The sequence below is a fragment of the Poecile atricapillus genome, chromosome 3, assembly GCF_030490865.1.
Source record: "Poecile atricapillus isolate bPoeAtr1 chromosome 3, bPoeAtr1.hap1, whole genome shotgun sequence".
NCBI lineage: Eukaryota > Metazoa > Chordata > Aves > Passeriformes > Paridae > Poecile > Poecile atricapillus.
Genome location: NC_081251.1, coordinates 27,262,192 through 27,283,422, shown reverse-complemented (window position 1 = coordinate 27,283,422; position 21,231 = coordinate 27,262,192). Strand labels below are relative to the sequence as shown.

The following is a 21,231-nucleotide window of genomic DNA, read 5'->3' as shown; positions in this document are numbered from 1 at the left end:
CAGATTTTCTTGCTTCTGATATTCTCAGTGGAAAACAATAAATGCTGTATTATGAAAGCTGTCATTTACCTGGAAAGCAATCTGAGGATGTATTTCCACAGTATATTGCAATGATTTGATTGTTCCATCACAAAATCTGACTTGAAGGGCATGCACTATTACTAGGAACATATATCAGGAACATGAACCAGTTGATCAGGAGATGTACAGCAGACCCCTACTATATAGAATATGGAAATAAGGAATTCAGAGCATTATTTGGACATTCAGACACATTACTACAAAATATAGCCTGTCAGATTAAGCTGGAAATTAATTCTATGTATAAAAACTTGATTACATATATTTATTTTACTTTTTTTTTTATTTCCTTGACTATTTTTTTGTTTATTTTGACAAGGAGGCTAAGGAAGATTAGGATCAGAAAGTTTTGGGTTTTATTTTTTCCTTCCCCTTCATTTCCTCATTTTTTTAAAAAAGAGAAAAGCAAATTTTTTCTTTCTTCACATTTCAAGTTTTCAGAGAGCAAGATAGCTGCTATTCATTTTTATGCTTGGCAAACCTCATAATATCCTGAATGGATACTTTCATATTTTAAAACCTTTTATACTAGTTGTATATAAATATGAAAAGTCATCAGGAATTTAATTAAAGTATTACTGTGTACTCATAGTTTCTTGTATTTTTCTTGGGAGGAGCAGTGTGTTTCTTTATTTGGGTTTTTTAAAGCACAGATTTGTTCACTTAGAAAAAATGTTTAAACTCATTCCATTGGCTTGCATAGAATAATGGAAGACGTCAAAGGCTTTTAAGAAAAATCATGCTTGGGAAATGATATATAGATGTAGATTTTTCTTCAAAAGTCTCTAGTTCAGGTTGTGAAAAGTAACAAGTCTGATATGTGAAGGAAGTTTCACTTCTGTGAGCACCAACTCTGTTTTAGAAATTCCAATTTTCATGAAGCGGATAGACAGCACTGGAGAATTATATCTTCTGATGCTGCTGATGTAACTCTAACAAAACTAATGCAATCCTCTCTATCCCCTGAGATTATTTTCCTTCCATGTCATGTAGTCCATGGCCTTTTTTATAAATTCTAGCATTTCACTGAAATTTTTGCCACTGAAATGACTACCTTTGACTTCCCAAATGTTCAGACTAACAGCTTGAGGGTACTAGCAGTCCATCTCTGTGTAATTAAAGAGAAAACTGAATGAAACTGTAAGGCTTGAATAAACTATAAGATATGAAATAACATCCTTGTCAACATCTAATAATGTTCTAATTACTAAATAAGATAGCTGAAGTATTTTCATTCTATTTCAGCCAAGTTCCTTGTCCTTGTGGAGTTGAAAATTATTTTCCAAAATTATTTTTATCTGTAGTCCCTTGTAATATGGTACAAAATAATGAACTTCAAAATCCCTGTACTTTTATATCATAATTATTTTGACCTTGATTTGGAGAAGTCAAGATTTGATTAACAGAAGAAAACCTAGACTATGTTATGTTATTAATCTGGTTAGAGAAAGAGATTCCTGTGTAAACCCACAGAAAACCTAGAAGTTATGGAACCCTACTGAGCCTATGCTGTGTCTAAGGTTAAACAGAAAAAAAATATAGCATCTAGGTCTGCATAATATGCTTTTGCTATTTATTATAGTTATCTATGCCAGAAGTACTGCATGTGTTTGTGAACACATGCATTCATTATCTTTTAATTAATCAAACATGACAATCCATTTATAGAAATCCATTTCTCTGTTTCTGTTAGTTTTCAGCAGTGTTCTGACTCTAAACTGTATAGTAGAAGTCAGTATCACACCTCAGGCTTTAAAGCTCAAATGGCCATGCTGCCACTTACATATACTGCAGCGTGATGTTCTTTACATAAAGGACTTAACCTTAATGTGTCTGCTACAGTTGCTTCTGTTAGATTGTTATATAGTAGTATCTGCAAATATGCATTTTAGAAACGTCTCCATTTCCACCTGTTTTCTGTCATAACTGAGGTGTAACAGTGATAGACATGTATATTGGACATTTTGATTGACATCATTATTTGACATTATTTGACATCAGTGGACATTCTAAAGTTCTTCAGAAACAGAGAAGAGAGAAGCTGTTTCATTCCCTGCTGACAAAGCAACTGGAACTGGGAGAAGGAAGGAAAATAAACTTGATTTGTGTGCAAGAAAAAGAAAATATTTTAATGTTTTTAATGTTATTAAGAATTTGATTCCATTAGAGTGTCCTAGCTGGGAAGTTATTATAGTAGCTTTTCTATTATAATGATTCTAAAAGTGAAGTCTTTCTATAACAGAATCACAGTTATTACAGAATTGATATTAAGTCCTTAGGCAGAGAGCAGGAGTGAGAAACATAGTGAGGCTGTATCCCATTTAGGGATCCTAACAACTTCATGGAAGGTAGAATGAAAACTCCCATGGCTCTGTCAGAAAATACTGAGTTGTCCCATTAAAAATTCAAACATATTCAAAAGCACTGCAATTAGTAAAGGTTCCAGCTTTATCTATATTGATATCCATGCTGTTTTTATTGGTGGTTTTAGTGTTTTGTAAGAACATTGAGGTATATTTGAATATTCTTTTAACAGTCAAGTTCATAGTAATTTATGGAACCTTACTGTTCAGAGCTTTGAAATGCCAACACATTTTAAGCCACTTAAACGAAGTTACTCACATCTACTAGACAGCAGTCCTTGATGTAGCAGAGCAAGTTTATTCCTGTATTAGCCAAGCTGCTTTTCAGCATTCTTAACATGCAAAAGGTGAATGATCTCACTACAGTTTCTAGACCAGCTCATTTTTACAGAAGATAAAGTAAGACTTAAAAGGCAGCTTTTTTCTTCTTTGGTATTATTGATAACGAAGAACAGATCTTGCCCTCCCACACCAGAACTGAAAATTTTCCCCATTTTCTACACATGTATTTAAGGAAAATGTGAAACTAACTAACAACATTTCCATGACACATGGACTGAGCCAGTAATCTGTTGTTCCCAAAGAAAGCTCAGGAAGGAAGGAAGCATTAAAATTCAAGTTTCAGTTAGAGACTGTATATTGGCTATGTGATAGTCCTATGAGAGTTGGTGTGATTTTTTTCCTGAAAAAAAAACAAAATTTAAAAAAATAACCACACAACCCCCCCCCCCGAAAAAAAAACAAAAACAAAAAGAATCCACCAGTTGTTTAATAACTTGTTTTTAATAAATGGAGCAAAGAATTTTATAATTTGATCCAAATTATTTACATGACTCATTTAAAAAAATGCACTGTATGTATTTTGTCTAGATGTTGGTAATAGGTATGACCTTTTAAATCAAATATATGCAATTGCAGAGGAAAATTGAAATTCAGTTCTGAGGAAATGTCTACTTATTTCTTGCAGCCTTAATGACATATCTCCAAATGTGTTCCAATTAAGATCAAAGCAAAAATGGTAATTGACCATCAAACATGTTGCAAAAGAAAGTCAACTAGTAAGAAAGGCAACTCAGCAGAAAATAAAATGCTTAAGTCTATCAAAAAACAAGAGTAATAATGGAGTTTTCATCACAGGACACTATAATGGGAACAGCTAATTACAAAAAAGAAAATAAGAAATGTAAGTGCTCGTGAAGGCAAAAAGCTAGAGATAATGGAGCAATTACTTTTCCACTGCTTATAGGCCAAACCTCATTCTTTCCTGTACCAAGCCCCATCCATGCAAACAGGCAGGTTTGCAAGACCTCTGTCTCTTTCTAGTATATCTCTGTGTTAGACCATAAACCACTATACTCTGTTCAATGTCAGGTTTTATCTTGCTTTGAGTCTCCCTTGACACTGAAAAGCCAAATAAAATTTTATTTATTTATTTATGGGAAAAATTAAATTGATGCATAGATCTGTGAAGGCCCCTCTGCATCACATTGGAGCTTTTTGAGGGAAGAGAAGCAGAGTGGCCAGGTTTGGGTTATATTACCTAGAAAACATGAGTTTCCTCTGAACCATTAAGGATATGTAATGCCTAAAGGCAAATCAGTGTGAGCTGGGACTCGCTGTTGGCTCATATATGAAGTCACTGCAGGACTTTGGAATGTTTTTTTCTGATAGTTCTATTGGTTTATTTGTTCCTAAAAGCTGCCATCTAGATGAATAAACTCAGCTGCCTCTGTCTCCAAAATGAAGTAATTCAGAGAGAAAGGCTTTTTCCTGGGCATTTCTAGCATCTGCTTAGGTGATTTTGGGTATGTTAGATATCCACAAGGGTCTGGCAGATATGCCAAGGTCTGTAGGAGAGCTGTGGCCTTTCAGAACAGTGCTGAGAACACAAAGGCATCTCTAAAAGCCTTGTTTGTTTAACTTTGTCCATACAAATTCAGTGGGGTAAGTGCTGCAGTTTCAACTCTGCTTTTAGTTTGCACCTTGGGAAACATCAGGATCCACAAGAAAAGTTCTCTAAGCCTTTACAGCCATAAGTAATCTGGGAATATTCCATGTGTAAATCCAGTCACCTACAGCTGATAAGAAGTTTGAAGTTCATCAGTCATTCTGTGAGAATGGTGTACAAGATCCTCTCTTCAGGAAGCAGATTTAATTTATGGAGATGATACTAGTTCTACTCATTGCAAATAGAAATCTGGCCCTTAATTTTCCAGGACGTATGTACAAAATACCATTTTTAAAGACTTAAAACATAGTTACCTTCTCCAGGGCTGACCTGCAAATTATGAAGGCATTGCTGCTACTCAAAGCAAAATTTACCAAATTTCAGAGGGAGTTTTTTTGGCTACTGATGAAAATTTTTTTAGCTTTATTTTCATGCATTTTCATACATTTTCATACATAGTGAGCCTATTTATGGCATAGGGTCATCTGCCAATGCAAAAAAATAGAAATAATAAAATTATAATCATGCTATCAAATGCTATAAATAATATCTCTAATCACTCAAATTTTAATAAATTTAAATAAATTAATAAATAAATTTAATAAATTAAAAGTGTGATCTTGGAACATAGAAGAGTTTCACCACCAGAACTAAAGGTAGCCATTATTGCAACTCAAACTCACACTAAGCCATGAGGAAAACTTAAATTATATACAAGTTTTCTTTAAGATTTCCATACATACTATTAATTTCAGTTGAATCCTGATGCAGATAAAATAAAGAATGAAAAGAAAAGCATTCCCATATATTTCAGTATTAAAAAAAATTTTGAGTGTTTTCCTAAGTGAAATTCTTCTTTTGGTTTCTGAGAAAAGTGAAGCATATTTTTATATGAAATATGAAATTCACAGGTGTGGATACAGATATATCTTCATCTTTTATTCATTGTAAACTTTTATACCATGATGAAAAAAAAATTGCACCTAAATAATATATTCAACTTTTGCTTTTTTCTATTTTTACAGAAATTTATACAGGTATGGAGCCATAATAAGTACATCTCTGTATTTATGAAGTGTGATCTTTATTTTAAAGTGTGTGATGTGGGTCTTTCTCATACTCTATTTCAGCACTGTTGCATGCTTTGCATTATCATATATAATTAAGGAAATGTATTTTTACTTGAAAAGCGCTAAGTATTATTTTTCAACTATCTTTCCTTTAAAAAAACCCCAAGTATATGATTTTCAGTTAGTATGGATTTCAGAGAAAATGTCTTTCCACTGTTTATATGCAGAATTTCAAAGTAATTCCATTAATGAAAAATAGAATTTGGATTCCAAAGAACAAAATGGTTTTGCTATAAATTTGAAGTTCAAGAAAACACTTGATATGTTTTTAAACTATGATTATAATACTCAGCTTTTTTTCAAGTAATATGAAAATACACATGCTTCAGATATTTTTCTATTTCCTACCCACTTCCAGGGTACTTCTGGATTTTTATTTACTTTCACTAGTCTTTAATAATCTCAGTTGTTGATACTTTCTTTTCTTGTGTCCCATAGCAGATCAAGATAAGCAGGCAGTTTTTAAAATAATAGCAAGCTTAGAGTTACATCTAACCTTCTCAAAGTTTTGAACTTTAATAGACACAGTTTTATTTTTAGCATTATTGCATTTAATATTTACAGTTGCAAGGAACTCAGATTTTAGGTATCTAAATTCTTGCTCATTAGTGTTGCTGGGATTTTATGGCAAGTCTATGACAGCCTTTGGGAGCAAGAGCTACTGAGCTGTGTAAAGGGGATGAAAACAAAACCACATATTTTTCTGAAGTGATCAAATAGCTTTTGAATTAAATTTGTTCTATCCACTCATTTCAAAAGGATTATCTTGGGAAAACAGTAAGTTGCATTATAGATTGGGGGCAGGGATTGGGGGTGGAAGGTCTCTTTTTACACAGCTGTATAGTGCCTTTATATGCTGAGTTTTCTCCCACAACTAAATATATATTTATTTTTATTGTAAAGAATTCAGTTTACCTTATTTATCTTGGAAAAAAGTAGTGATTCATTTCAATGTTAGAAGTGTCTTTAAGCTCTGTTTTTAAAAGATAAGTTAAAAAAGACTGAAACAATGGTGTTGTAGTGATCACAAAATCACAGTGCTGGTGCTGCTACCTGCTTTCTAGTTCTTGAAAGTTCCTTGTCCTCATGAATGCATATTAAACACCACTACCAAACTACTTGTTATAATTTAGGAAATTTCTGTCCAAATTACACATTTACTTTCTTGGTAGATATTTTATTTTCACTATATTTTCATAATTGTACCATGACTCTGAAATGAGATGCATTTTGCAAGCCATACTTTTACAGCAAAACACTGAATTTGAAAACTGTTGTCAGATTTAATTCCTTAAAATGTTAATAGTAAATGTTTTATTTATTAGATTCTTTTCCTGAAGAATAACAATGTTGAAGCAATGTCACTTCGGCTTATATGAAACTTCAGTACTACATATCAAAATATTTCATGTACACATTTATGCTGAGCAAATAAAACAAACAACTATCAATAGTCTCACATAAAGAAATAGAAATTTATATCAGGCAATTTTTTTTCTATGTCATTTTTATAGATTAGGATTTTGACTTCTAGTAAAAAAATTAATGTCCTTAAAAGGACAGTCTTTTTCAACAAAAAAAAATATATTTTCAGTGTTCATTTATGGTATTTAGAAATTCTACCCTAGAAGCGTTATATGCAAATGCAGTAAAAAAGGAAACTCAATAATATCAGGAGTATGAAATTTCTAAATATGCAATATGCTTCTCTCTCCTAAACAAAAAAAAAAAAAAAGTATTTTCCAAATAAATTATTCATTGTTTGATATATAGTATGCTAAAACAGAAGCATATTATATGTTATTAATATATGTTTATTTGTAGAAAAAGATGTATAATACTTAATGTAATATATTGAGCAACTGTAAAGGAAATTGTCCTTCAGTTAACTGTTTAATTTAATCATTTGTGCATATACTTTTGAGGTTTATTCAGGTTTATTCTAATAGAGAGGCCTTGAGTTGCCCATTAAAGACAATCTATTATTGCAATCAATAAGATGTAACCAAGAATTAAACCAGCAAAAAGGTTAAATCTGTCTAAAGGAAATAAGCACAGTTGTAAAGATGAGCTGAACTTATTAATTAATTAATTAATTTCTCTGATGGATTCTTTCACATTTCATCTGTTGGAAATTCTCTTTTTTGTCATTTAACTGTTTAATGAGTGTTACCTTTTCACCTTTACTCTGAATTTAAAAAATATATGTCAGGGAGAGAAGAAAGTTTATAAACAGTTTTCCTGGCACAACGTTCTTTTCTGTCAACAATTACAGGCATCTATTTTGTGCTAAACATGAAACTTCTCACTTGATCTAAAAAGTTTGTGAAACCTGTTGTTTCAGAAACTTTTTAGACCAAGTGAGAAGTTTCATGTTTAGCACAAAATAGATGCATTGAAATCAATCAGCTACTGTGAAACATTTGTACAAAAATATTTGTACAGAAATTCTTTAACAAATATCTGGAAGAGAAAGAAAATGCTGAAAACATAAAAATCTGTTTTCTGATTAAGCTATTTTTATTTAAAAAATTGAACATATAGCCTATTTGCTGTTTGTTTTGTCCTTAATCATACATCTTTTTTACAGCTTTGTAAAAAAATGCTGATATGAGAACAGCAGCAAATGAACTTGTTTTGCAAGTGTGCAACCACCACTGCCTACTAGTATCCAACCTACTACTATCAAATCTTAATCTTTGTGTGAATATGCATTTTTCAAAAAAAAATCTACATAAACCAATTTTATTTTCCCATTTTTTTGCCTCTCATAATGACTAGGATTAATAATTAATTACTTAATAGAAATGTATTAAGATAATAACAACAGTTGTGATTCTCTAAGGGAACAGTTTTTTTACTTATTAATTCTCATCACTGAAAGTTAAAATTAATTTATTCAGGGAGAAGGACTGAGTGGTATGGACAGAGTCTTATTATTTTATTATCTTTTTGTTTTACCAATCTTCCAGTTAGACTAGGAATAAAATCTTTGCCATTTCTGACAGTAGCAGAAGAAAAGATTTTTCATGCAACAATATGCAATGAAAGCTGGGTAGGAGGAAAAAGACATTAACTATCTAATTAAAGAGTGCTGAATATTGTTTGAAATAAGGCACTAAAAATATTATAATATTAATAGCAACTAACTTCATTCCATGTGGTTTAGCCTCATTTAGTAAACTACTTTATGGCCATATTTTAATTTACCATTCTTCATAAATGTCAGGTTATTTTTTTTTTCTTTGTGCTATTTAACTTTATTATAGTTAGAATTAAAGTAACAATTTGTTTTCCCTAATTCCTTAAAAAAGGGGGAAAATCTATTTTGTTGTCATTAAATAGTTTTGGTGTAATTTCAAATCTACACAAATTTCACTGTAATTCACCCTGGGGAGCTACCCTGAGCAAGACTCATGTTCCTGTTTGCAGCACACCATGGGAGGAAGGGGAGTGAGCACCTCGCCATGCATCCTTGTTTAGTTTCCATGCTGCCAGGGGAAGGACCTGGCAAATAAGAGTAGGCTACACAGGATCAGTGATCACAAAATGAAAAACAAAGTTTTTCTTAGGCTCCCAGAAGGGAGAATGTCTGATATCCACAGCAGCAGGATGGGAAGAGAAGATCAGGGTAGGTAGAGGATACACTCAGGCATGGGGACAAAGAGACACGCCAGCTGTGAAAGCTGGAAGAGGGTTCCTTCTGATTACTTGGATGAGAGGTTTTATCTGGAAGGGAAAGTGAGCTGTCAGAGTCTGACACATACACCCTCATCAACACCACTAAAATAAAGCCATGGTTGACAACAGGTAAGACACTTCTCTGAGGGAGAGTGGTACCTGGTGACCACACCTGATCCCTGAGGAGGTTTATTTGCATGTCAGAGATCTCAATGTGAGAAAGAGATTACCAGAGTCTGGCTGATTACCAGAGCTTGCTGCTTGTCCAATGCCAACAGAGACCCAGAGCACATCAGGGGATATAACATACAGGGGACTCCAACAGCAGGGGCAAAAACTGTGGGGACCCAGATAGAATTTTCCCAAAACTTGCTGGTAGGAAGAGAAGCATCCTGGTGGTTAACATCTGATTAATGTCACAAGCAAGACTTCATTGATGTATCACTCAAGTAGATCAGGCAGAGTGGAACGGCAACCATTTAAAGAAATATTGTGGTGGATGTCTTCTACAGATAGCTTGATCAAGAAAAGTTTATGAGGTCAGCTTTAGGAAACAGGGAAAAAAATACTTGGGAGCATTAGTTCTTGGGATTTTAGTACACTGACTTTTGCTGGAAGGACAACATTGAAAGACACAAATAATTAGTCATGCTGAAAAAATTTTTAAGCAATTCTTGGGTGAGAAAACTAAGGGATATATTTATCTGTATTCTATATTCGTGAATAAGGAAGAGGAAGTTTGGGATGTAGAGGTAGAAAACAACTGGCAATAAAGGCAGTGAGATTATAGAGTTCATAATCTTCAGAGAAATGAAAAATTCAAGTAGCACAATAATGATTCTAAACTTCAGTGAGCTGGTTTTCATTCTCTCAGAAATCTGTTTGGCAAGCTCCTATTAGAGATTGCACTGAAGTGAAAAAGGATTTGTCTTGAGCCCACTGATTTATCTTGAAAGACTCTTCCCTCAAAGCACAGTTCTTTCCAGTGTACAAGAACTCAAGCAGATGTGGCTGAAAAACACATAAATGGGCTCCTGAATGAGTGTGAAGAGAAAAGGAAGTGCACAGAAGGTAGATGCAAAGGTAAAGCTGCCTCTCCAGGTAAAGAAAATTAAGTACTGCATTACTGAATCATCTGACAGTTCCATTGAGGATTGTGAGCCATGTGTTAAGCTTATTTGTGTTATTTCACTTTAGGAATCAGCAGGGTTTTCACTCATGTCAAGCTGTTGTGATATAAATATGGAAACTTCAGGGCAAAATCTCAATGAGCCATATGGCTTCTTTTGCTGTGCAATTTCATGAATTCCAGATCTGAGAGTGCCGGCTGTCTTTAGCAGGATCATCCCGCATAAGAGAGATCATAAGCATAAAGACAGGGAACAACTTGTGCTGTTTTTTCCTCTTTTTTCAGCATCATTACTGGGGTCAAAGGGTTGTTGGATTTTTTTTAATCTCACTTCTGTTCCTACTTGTTGTTCTTGTTATTGAAAGCATTTAGAATTCAGCTCTTAGATGACTGTCTTAAATTAAGTAGTTGGCTTACCTACAATTCTGCTGACATTTTGGACAGAGTTTGTTTCATCATTATGAAGGCTCCTGGCAACAGGTGTGGCCTGGTGGGGGGTCTGCACTGACACAGGGCAAAAGTATGAGGGTCAGAGAAGAGCTGTCATGGGCTAAACACAGTTTTCATTCCACATCACCCCATGCTATTCATGGGTGAGGAGGAGGTAGAAGAGTCTGAAACGAAGGAGGTAGGTTGAGTCTGGGAAGAAAAGAAGGGTGTAGAAAGGTGTTTTTAGCTTTATGTTTGTTTTTTGCCATCCTAAGCTATTTTTAATTGGTAGTTAATTCAATCAGTTTTCCTCAAGCAGTTTCTATTTTGTCCCTGGCAATAATCTGTAAATTATGCCCCTATCTTTATCATGGTTTGCAAGGTTTTCTCTCTTTATTTTTTTCACCTGCCTGTTGAGGGGGAGTGAGAGAGTGGCTGGATGGGGATCTGTCAGCTACCAAGATCAACCCAATGTATGGGTGGATTATATCTTCCACATACTACCCAGGTGTTTTGTCTTGTGGTGTCACACTACCCATCACTGGGGTAAGGTTACAGCCTGTCTGAGGAGCAGAGAGGTTGTTGGGACAGGGAGAAGCTGCTGCAGAAAGGAATGGCTGGGCAACCATAGCTGGGGCAAGGGCACTGGTGGAGTGTACAGGAGGCCTGGAGTACAGAAAACCCTGGGAAGCCCCACCAGAAAGCCATAGCATAGACACAACTTCAGTAGTTATGGAAAGGTTTCTAAGGGATTCAGAGGGGCTTGTGTACAGTTTGTTACAGCCCTGAGAGTCCCTGAGCACTGTCTGAACGTAAGCCTGAAGGAACAGACTTACTTCCAGCAATAGTGAGTGAAAAAGGCAGCCAGATTGATAAACACAAACCCATTTGATCTCAGTTGTCTCTGCCACCCTTATTTCCATTATCAGTACTGGAGAACATGTAACAGTTTTGTTTATGTCCTAACAAATGAAGACTCATTTTACAGAGCCTTTAAATGTCTTTTAATCTAATTATTGAAAATTTAATATTTAGATGAGGGCATCTGTGACCCTAGATCCACGCCATCCACACCAAGAGCCACAATCACACAATACCTTGTATAGCCCACATAAATGTACATAATCTTTTATACAAGACTGTTAATAAGGAAGGAGTCCAATGGGACTGTGCAATTTTTTTATTGTATGGAACTTTTATAAATAATGGAAGCATTCACTCATGATTAAATAAGAACATATTTTCAGTAAAATATTTTGTATTCAGTCATGGATTGTAAGCAGAACAATTACGAAGTTACATGTATTTAATTTATATTCAATAATATGGGTTAATGTATGAACAATTCACATGGTAGTTGTGACAACAGATTATCAAGATAAAATCGCAGGAAGCTTCAATCAAAATTCATTAATCATTTTTAAACACATCCTAAAAATTGCATTTTTGAGCCGCTTAAAGCACAAGGATAAAAAGAGAAAAGACCGGAGATATACCTATCTATCGAAACCTGTGAGATAGCTATTAAGATTTTAAAATGTATCATATAAAGTAATATAAACAAAATATAAATTATCTTTTTTTCTTTTTTTCTTTTCTTTTTTTTTAATTATACCAAGCAAATAGATGTTTCTGCATGGTAATATACATATATGTGCCTCTGACACCCTCCTACTCAATTTTAACCAGGGTTATAAAGAAAATAAAGCTCATAATAGGCAGCAGCTGCAGGGATATATTCATTAGTTTAACACTGACAGCTTTGCCGTTCTCTTTTTCAGGTTTGAACTGTGAGTTTAGGCCTTGTGAGGCCAGCAATCCCTGTGAGAATGGAGCTGTGTGCATAGAAGAAATGAATTTGGACGTTTTTCCCCTTGGATTCCACTGCCAGTGTGTGAAGGGCTTTGCGGGTCCACGCTGTGAGATCAATGTCAATGAGTGCAGCTCTAACCCTTGCCTCCATGGATACTGCTATGACAGTGAGTTCAGTCTGGTTACTCACTTTAATGTAGAGTAGTCTTTCTCTTGAAGTGTCTGTAGCTACTGAGCTGCTCTGGGGAGAACAGTGGATAATTTACTGAAATTTAACTTGTCTGAAGCCTCACAACCTGTACCAGAAGGATTATTGTTGCCAAAATGCCTCAGCTCCTGGCACTGGGGCTTTTGTATCCAGGGGGTCAGAACTGTAACTAATGAGAAATTTAAATGAGATTTGTGCTGTCTCCTTTGATACCTACATTAACCAAAAACATCTTACATTTTACATTTCTTGAGAGAATATTCAGGTGCTGAAAATGAGCTCTTGGAGCAGTGAGGCATTATATGTCATAATTCTAAGAATTAAAAAAATTCTGTTTAGTTTCAAACTGTTGTAAAATGTATACCTGTTTACCTTCTGCATGTAGCTGTCTTACTCTTTGATTGCAAGATGTACTTAAAAGTTTTAGAAGCAACTTGACTACCGTACTATATTCTGTCTGGACTGGCAGGCCAAGCTTAGTAGCGATCTAAGTATGGAGCACTACCTTGAAAGTTTTATAGGACTCTTACCATCTATCAGACACTTTCTATACTTGTTAAAAAAAAAAACAAAAAACAAACCAAAAAACAAACAAACAAACAAAAAAAAAAAACCTAGAAGCAGTAATTTTCAGAGGATCTTAAGATGCTGACTGGAAAGCTGAAAAACATCTGAAGGTCGTGTAGTTAGCCCTGCATGAAGCAAGACTTTAACAGTGCTAGAACAGATCAGTCAGGGATTTTTCTAGCTGAGTTTTGAAAGCCTTCGAAGAGGGACAGAAATTTCACAAACTGTTTGGGACAGCACATTCCACCAATTAAATAGTCTGGCAATGCTCATACTCTTCCAATCCCATCCAAATCTCCCGGGCTGTAGCTTCTGGCCATTGCCTCACAGTTCCTCCTACCACTACTAAGGGATTTCAGTTCTTTCATTTGTGCAACTATCCTTGAAGTTATTATTAAATAGCCCTCTCACTATGTACACTTCCCTGAAGGTCTAATACAAAGCAAGCCTGGTTGACTCAACTTTTCTTCATTTCCACACTTAAGCATGGAGTAACCATGTTTGTCTTCTTCTACATCTCTCCTGCTTCCTCACATCTTTTTTTTCAAAATAGAATAATGATTTAAGAACTTCCATTAAATGCATTTTTTTTAGAAAAATTTGCAGAAGACCTAATCAGATTACTAGTTTCAGATGAGATATTAAAGAGTTGAGCCCAAATTACTAAATACATCATTGTCTAAAACTCTCCTATTTAAAATCAAAATCAAAAAAATTTGCAGTAGAATATCTTAAAAAGTCTGTCTTTCCTTTTCTGGGAATAAGGTGCGTGACTTCATCTTCTATCTAGCAAAGACTATTTGCTATTACATTTACTGATGTTTTCTACGTGGTTTACATTTGTTTAGAGATATTCTTGAACTGGAATTCAGATAAGCTGTATTAAAGTTCTTCATGCTGACAAAATGCCAATTTTTCAGGGAACAGCTTGTCTTTGTGGTGCCTCTGGCTTGAGTTTTATCATGAGGACATTTGAGTTCCTCTACACTATGTGCACTGGCTGCAGAAAACTGGAATCCTGAGGAAGCTGGGAAGCTTTTAGCATATGAATAATGCTGCTGTGCTGAAGGACTTAAAGCATTTAATGAGTACAGTAGCAGCTGTGTGTACAGACACGATGATAGAATAGATTGTATGGTAAATCTCAGCAATAATGAAGAATCCAGGGACCCCTTTGAGGTTAAGACAATTGCAGGCCTGTAAGAAGTGTGATTACTGCTGTCAAGAACTCCATATATGGACAGAGCACTCTAAAGATCCCTCTCCGTTTAGATCACTAATGATGAAAAAGAGATGGGATTCTTATGATTATCTTGATAAAAAAGAGATCATAGGAAAATTCAACTTAAGTAAGTTTTCCCTTAATACAGTGGTATAATATGAGACATTCCTTACAACGACAATAACATTAAAAACAAACAAAAACCCAAACATTGCTTAACTGCCATATCTCATTTAGATATTATTTTAAAAATAGAATCTTATGTATTTTGTGATTGTTTTGTGATGGAAAATTACTCATTACTTATAACATCACTTTTTAACTCATTGATTTATAACTCATGGATCAAAATAGTTCCATTGTTTAAGTAAAATGCAGTACATGAATCTGCTTTAATACTTAAAAGATACTTTGAGACCATTTTAATTTATTTCAATTTTTTTAACATGTCCATACCATTTAAGTAAAGCTGGATTTAATCTTTTCCAGATAGTGTTCATAACTGGAACTTAGTAAATTTAATACATCCAGTTTTTATGATTCTTATAGTAAAGTACAATTTATGTTGCAGTTGTGGACGGCTTCTATTGTTTGTGCAACCCAGGATATGCAGGATTGAAATGTGACCAAGACATTGATGACTGCATAGTCAACGCCTGTGAACACAATTCTACATGTGTTGATCTACATCTGGTTAGTAGCAAATATTTTTTAATTAAAATGATTGTTTTCATTCTAAAATCTAAAGCAATATTTTTCTGGGTTCTAAACCTCCTCTTGATCCATACATCCACATATCAAGGGCTTTATAATAATGTTTTCCAGGCACTTGTATTTTTGTTTATTTGTAATTTTATAGGCAGTGGGAAAGAGGAATTTTTTTATCATTTAAAAGTAGTTACTGGGTCAATACTGTTGTACAGAGAATTCAAAAGACACAGAAATTTTCTATTAGGTGTGTTTATGACCTCATTATAAGTGACAGGAATACTCATTTACACAAATTGGACTGGCTTCAAAGGTTCTTACAAAATATCTTACCCAAGAAAGCTGATTTATTTCAAATACTTCAGCATTTATTTTCAAAATTCCTCAGACATATAAGACAGAGTTTCACATTGTGCGAACTTCAACTCCAGGGGTGGTCCATGTTCTCTGTCACTCCCTCCAGGATTCTGTCAAGAAGCAATTTGTTTTCATTGTACTCAACAGAGACTAAGACCATACAGTATGAATATTTTCCTTAAGAAACATTCAGGCTGTCAGAGAAATTATCAGTTTAAAAAAAAAGAAAAAGTGGACGAAAGGTCAGCTTTTTCTTTCTTATTCTAGTTAATATCAGCACATTTGTGAGAATATTAAACTGATAAATGTAGAATTCAAATTATATTATGAAGACTAAATGTAGATGTCTATATATTATTTATTTCATACATATATATATATATATGAAATAAATGTCTAAGCAACAAGCAAAGATCACTGAGGATGTAGGCAGCACAATCCGCAATTCAGCTGCCCACCATTGTAATCTCTATTTTGGGTGAACTGAACAACCCTGTAGGTAACACTGACTGCTGCATTATTGATGAAGGTCTTTTCAGTTTCAGAAATCCTGAAGTGTGTGAGAGGTGTGGGTTTTGGGGGTTTTCCTTGGTTGGTTTCTCTGGTTGATTTGCTTTTTTTTTGTGGTTGGTTGGTTGTTTTTTGTCTTGCTTGTTTATCTTAGTACATGAAGAAAGAAATTGTTGGGTTTTTTTCTGACAAATCCTGAGGATAACCTGCAATTGTGACTGTTTCCTAAACTTGAACCAAACTTAGCTGCTTGAAAAGAATTTCCTCAAATTCTCTAATTTCCAGACCTTTTTCTTTTATTCCCAGTTAGAAAGCTTTGTTTTGTACAATATTTTGTTTTTTGGGTTTTTTTAACATTTTGAGAACTAGTCAACACCTTGGACAAAATCAAATGCTTGATATGGAGACCACAGTTTGTGACACTTTTGTTATTGTCTTTGGATGCAATTGTAAATGCCTATTTTTTTACCATTAGGCTGAAATTACTATTTCAAAATCTCATACTGGACACATATTGCAATATTAAAGTCAGGTTAGAGAGCATTCCACAAAATACATTTTATGCCCCCAAAGCATATGCTGTCTTTACTCTCTAGCAGATTGTGTTGCATATGTTGACATTACAGGTACTATTCCTAAATGCAGCAGATCCTTTAATTCAGACTGACAAAATGGAGTTTTATATGCAGTTTGAACATTGTCCCCAAAAAATAAGGTATCTGAAACGTAGAAAAATACAGATTTTTAATAAAGTGATTATATTTTTTCCCCTTGAGAATTTTGACTATGTTTCACCAAATGAGTTCCAGTATTGAACCAGGAAAGTTTAATAATTTGAGCAAAAATTAACACAACAAAGAATAGTAGCTCACTGAAATTTCAAACACTGTTTTAATTTTTTCTTCACAAGTCTTTCATACTTTTTTCTTTGATTTATTTGTGTTCAATTTTGTTCTGTAGTTCCTATATATTTCTCACCTCGTTTGTCACAGACCTATGCAATTTTGTGTAAAATTGGACACAGCACAGCAAATCAGTGAGAGACAGACAAAGTCACTGTTTCTTCGAAAGCATGACATTCAAAACATCTATGTGGATAACAGTATCAACAGAAAATAAATGGTGTAGAAACTTAATGGCAAGCTGTCATATTCGACTCTGTGTTGATCCCTTTCAGGCTTTTCCAAATTGTTCACCTATGTTGTCAACATTATAACAATCATTTATGTGAAAGGACTGATGATGGCTAATACACAGATTAAAAATCTTCAGTATTTTTTTTTCATTACAGGATTGTTCTTTGGCATTTTTATGAGCAAAACAATTTCACTGTCAAACTCTCCCCCCAAACAGAATGGGTTCTGCTAAGTGGATAAGTTATTTTGAAAATAAATTGGGAATTTCTCATATCATTTTGCTTGAGTAATAATAATTAATTTCTATTCAATACTTACATTTATCCATCTCTATTCTTCTCCAGAGTATATTTACTTAAACTAACATTTATTATATATGTTTCTGAAATAACTTTCATGTGGATCATCTTCTAAGTTGAATCTAGAAAGGGACCTAAAAGACTTGTTCACTAAGTGATTGCATTATTCAGTTTATGTGTGACCATATTATTTCACATACTATGTTCTTCTTATTGTATTCATTATTAAAGAGAACCAAACTTTTTCCAAATCGTATTATCATATTTATACATCAAGATTCTTCAGTGATCAACACAAAGAGGATTAATGAATTAACATATATTCATAAAAATGGAAGAGAACCCATTCCTGCTTCTTCATCCACAGCAGCTGTAAAATAACAGATAATGAGTTAGAAATCCCCTAGAAAATTAATTTTTAACAATTCAGACTCTCTTCATCCTCCTCTAAAAGATAAAAAAATAGAGGCTAGGAAGCAACTGAAGCATAATAAAGGAAGATTTAAAAACAGATGGACATCTCAGGACTTTCATAACTTCTGCATCAAAAACCATTTTCTTCCAAAGATATATTACAGCAGCCTTATTATACAAGTTAAAGACCAAAGATCTGAACGTGAGAAAGAATTCCAATATATTCTCTAATTGCAACATATATTTAACAGACTTTACCTTGGCCCTCCAGACAAGGGGTGGATTTAAACAACCGAACTGTGAGATAATTATATAATTATTTTCATTTAATTTAATTATAATATTAATCATAAAATAATTTACATTGAAAAAGATATTCAAGTTCATTGACTTCAACTGAAAGCCTAAGGCTGCCAAGTTCATCACTCAACCATGTCCCCGAACACCACACATACACACCTTATAAATACCTTGACGGATGGTGACTGAATCACTTCTTTAGGCAGCCCCTTCTGATGCTTGACACCATTTTAATGAAGATATTTTTCCTAATATCTAGTCTAATCCTCCTGTGGTGGGAGATCAGGATAGGTGAAATACAAAGTTTAATCACACAACTAGATCAGCATAAGGGGATCCTGATTTCCTATTGCATCTGAAAATTCCAGTTCTCCAAGGGTTATATACCAGTGGGTTATTATATGACAGCACAAACCACTGTCAGTCATATTAGACCCTCTGGTGGCTCAGGAATAGTTAATTAACTACCCTTATGCTAATAAAAGCTTTGTTATGCATTCTGCAGTCCAGCAGCTCAAATTCCTTTGCTTCATTTTCTCAAGGTGAGAGTGAATTACCAATGTCAGAATGACACTCTCAATATGTATCCTTCATCTTTGGTGTTGGCACCGTGTATAACATAGAGCCTTAAATTTAGATAGCAATGTTGTCTTAACAATGCATCAGAAAGAAAAAGCACAAGAAATTACACTAGTGAGGGGTTGATCCAGCTGCCACCTAAGGACCACACAGCCACATACTCTGTCCTCTCTATGGGATGGTGAAGACAATAGAAAAGGGAAAACAGAAGAAAACTAGTGGGTTGAGATGGTTTAACAAGCAAAGAGGAGGAATAAAGAACAAAATAAATCATGTGATTCAAAGGCAATCACTCACACCTTCCATGTGCATACTGTTGTCCAGCCAGCATTTGAATAATGGCCACCTTATGGTTGGGTTTCACCAGACTAATTTGCAAATTCTTCTTTAAAAATTAAAATAATTAATTCAAAGTATTTTTGGGAACCATACAGAAGATATGTTGTCCCTAATGATTTATATAAGATGAGATCATGTATGTAGTCTATATAACATAAAACATTATTTTTGAGTATTTATATTAAAAAAAAGGTAATAGTAGCTTAACAATAACTTTAGTTTTTGCTTGTGCTGTTATGTATGTCAAAATATAATGCGATTCCCGTTACTTTAGTGTATGTGGATATCCATGCAGAAAATTATAATTGATGTTTCCTTCAGAGCTTTGTTTCTGGAAGTTACTATTTCTCTGTACTTACCACATAGTAAGTAAAAAAAATGTAAAAAAAATAAAAATATATCAACTATAAGTAAAGTTATTGTTGTATGATAATGCTTGTATTGCAGTCCCATGTCCTTCTTGCAATTAACTCTCTATCCTTACTTGATTTAAAAGGCAATTATTTCCCTTTCAATAAAATTTAATGTTATGGAAATGAGCACTCCAATAAAATAATGGACAATAATGCCAATTTGAACTAGAAGAAGAAATATTTTATTGCTTGGTTTCTGTTTTTAAATTGGTAAGGGGAAAAGAAGTACTTATAACAAGGTGAATAATGTCATTCAAGTCTTTTAGGAACTTATATTTTGGATTGTATGGAACACTTACGTGAAGGATTGAGAGACGACTACTAAATAATTTTTTATAACAAAAACTAACCTAAAACAATTTCCTAAATTGGTACTCTACGCGTAAGTTCCTCATAAAATAGAGTTTTCTATACTTTATGCTAAATAGAGAAAATAAAAAGAATGATCTCCAAAACCTATAACTTATTTTAAAACATTGAGAAGCTCTCAAGGTCGTTCAGGAGGATCATCTTCCTAAGTGATGAGTGCAGGTGGTCTGACACTTGAAAGGAAATAAAAGACTAGATAGGTCTGCATCAATAAAGTTTCTAGATTTCTGTGGGAGTGGAAATTCTGTAAGCTTGAAATAAAGCAAACAAGCACTGCCACTGAAGTTGGTCCGAAACCTCAACTAAAAGTCTGACCATATACCATGAATGGCATCCAGTGTACATAGAAAATGACAAGTTCTTAATGGCTCCCAGGTCAAATAAATTCAAGTTGACTTCTATGTGACTTAAACTTATGTACTGGCCTCATCGAGAGTACCCATCTGGTGAAACTGTGCTGTAAGTTTAATATTGCCAATTAAACATCCTAGAAAAGAGCTATACAGCAGCTGTAGTTGTAGTTATTTAGATAACTAGCAACTGTAGCAGTACTTCTGCAAAGTTTTGCTGCTAATACAACTCACCGTGTTGCCCTGAAGATTTGTCTTGACATCCCTGAAATATTTCATCATCCACTTATATTTAGACAAAAAAAAATAAAATAAAGGTGTCTTCATAGTCGTTCAATAAAAGGCTTTTTAATATCTATTGAAATGTCTCCCTCCTTTGCCTTTTAATATAGTGACTATAACAGTAAAAAACTGAAAATTCACTCATTATTGGATGTACTCTTTTATGCTCTAATAAGTCCTGTTGAGTCAAAGACATTGGAATACACAAAATGAACTGTTGATTTACTGACTTAGTCAATAATGTCCTTGGTATTGATCTGTGATATTATACATTTCTTGGATAGAGTGATTATGATATGTAATGCCTTATTCATCTAATTGAAAGTTGATTTTGGCAAACAAGTATCATATTTCCATTTATTTGATTTATTTATGACAATATTTTAACATGTTTTAATTTGATTTTTTTGAAAGAAGGTGCAGACATATATAATTTTTTTTAGCTTCAACCAACAATGTCATTAAATACCACAGAAGTGAAAGCTTTCTATTTTCTTTTTCTTAAACTGAGCTCTAAATACTCAACAGAATGAATAAAACTGTCACAAAGTGGATGAAATGGAGATTAAGAGGAAGTTAAAGATTGGCTTTCCAACGGGACTTGT

The 21,231-nt window shown here is 33.8% G+C and overlaps 1 protein-coding gene across 1 annotated transcript in view; it reads left to right on the top strand.

Moving 5' to 3' along the window:
• Positions 1 to 21,231, top strand: part of EYS (eyes shut homolog) — a 625,315-nt gene that overhangs the window by 128,845 nt on the left and 475,239 nt on the right. The window contains exons 9-10 of the mRNA XM_058836459.1: positions 12,543 to 12,740; positions 15,142 to 15,263. Coding sequence (XP_058692442.1) covers positions 12,543 to 12,740; positions 15,142 to 15,263 — 320 coding nt within the window. The remainder of the gene's footprint in view (positions 1 to 12,542; positions 12,741 to 15,141; positions 15,264 to 21,231) is intronic.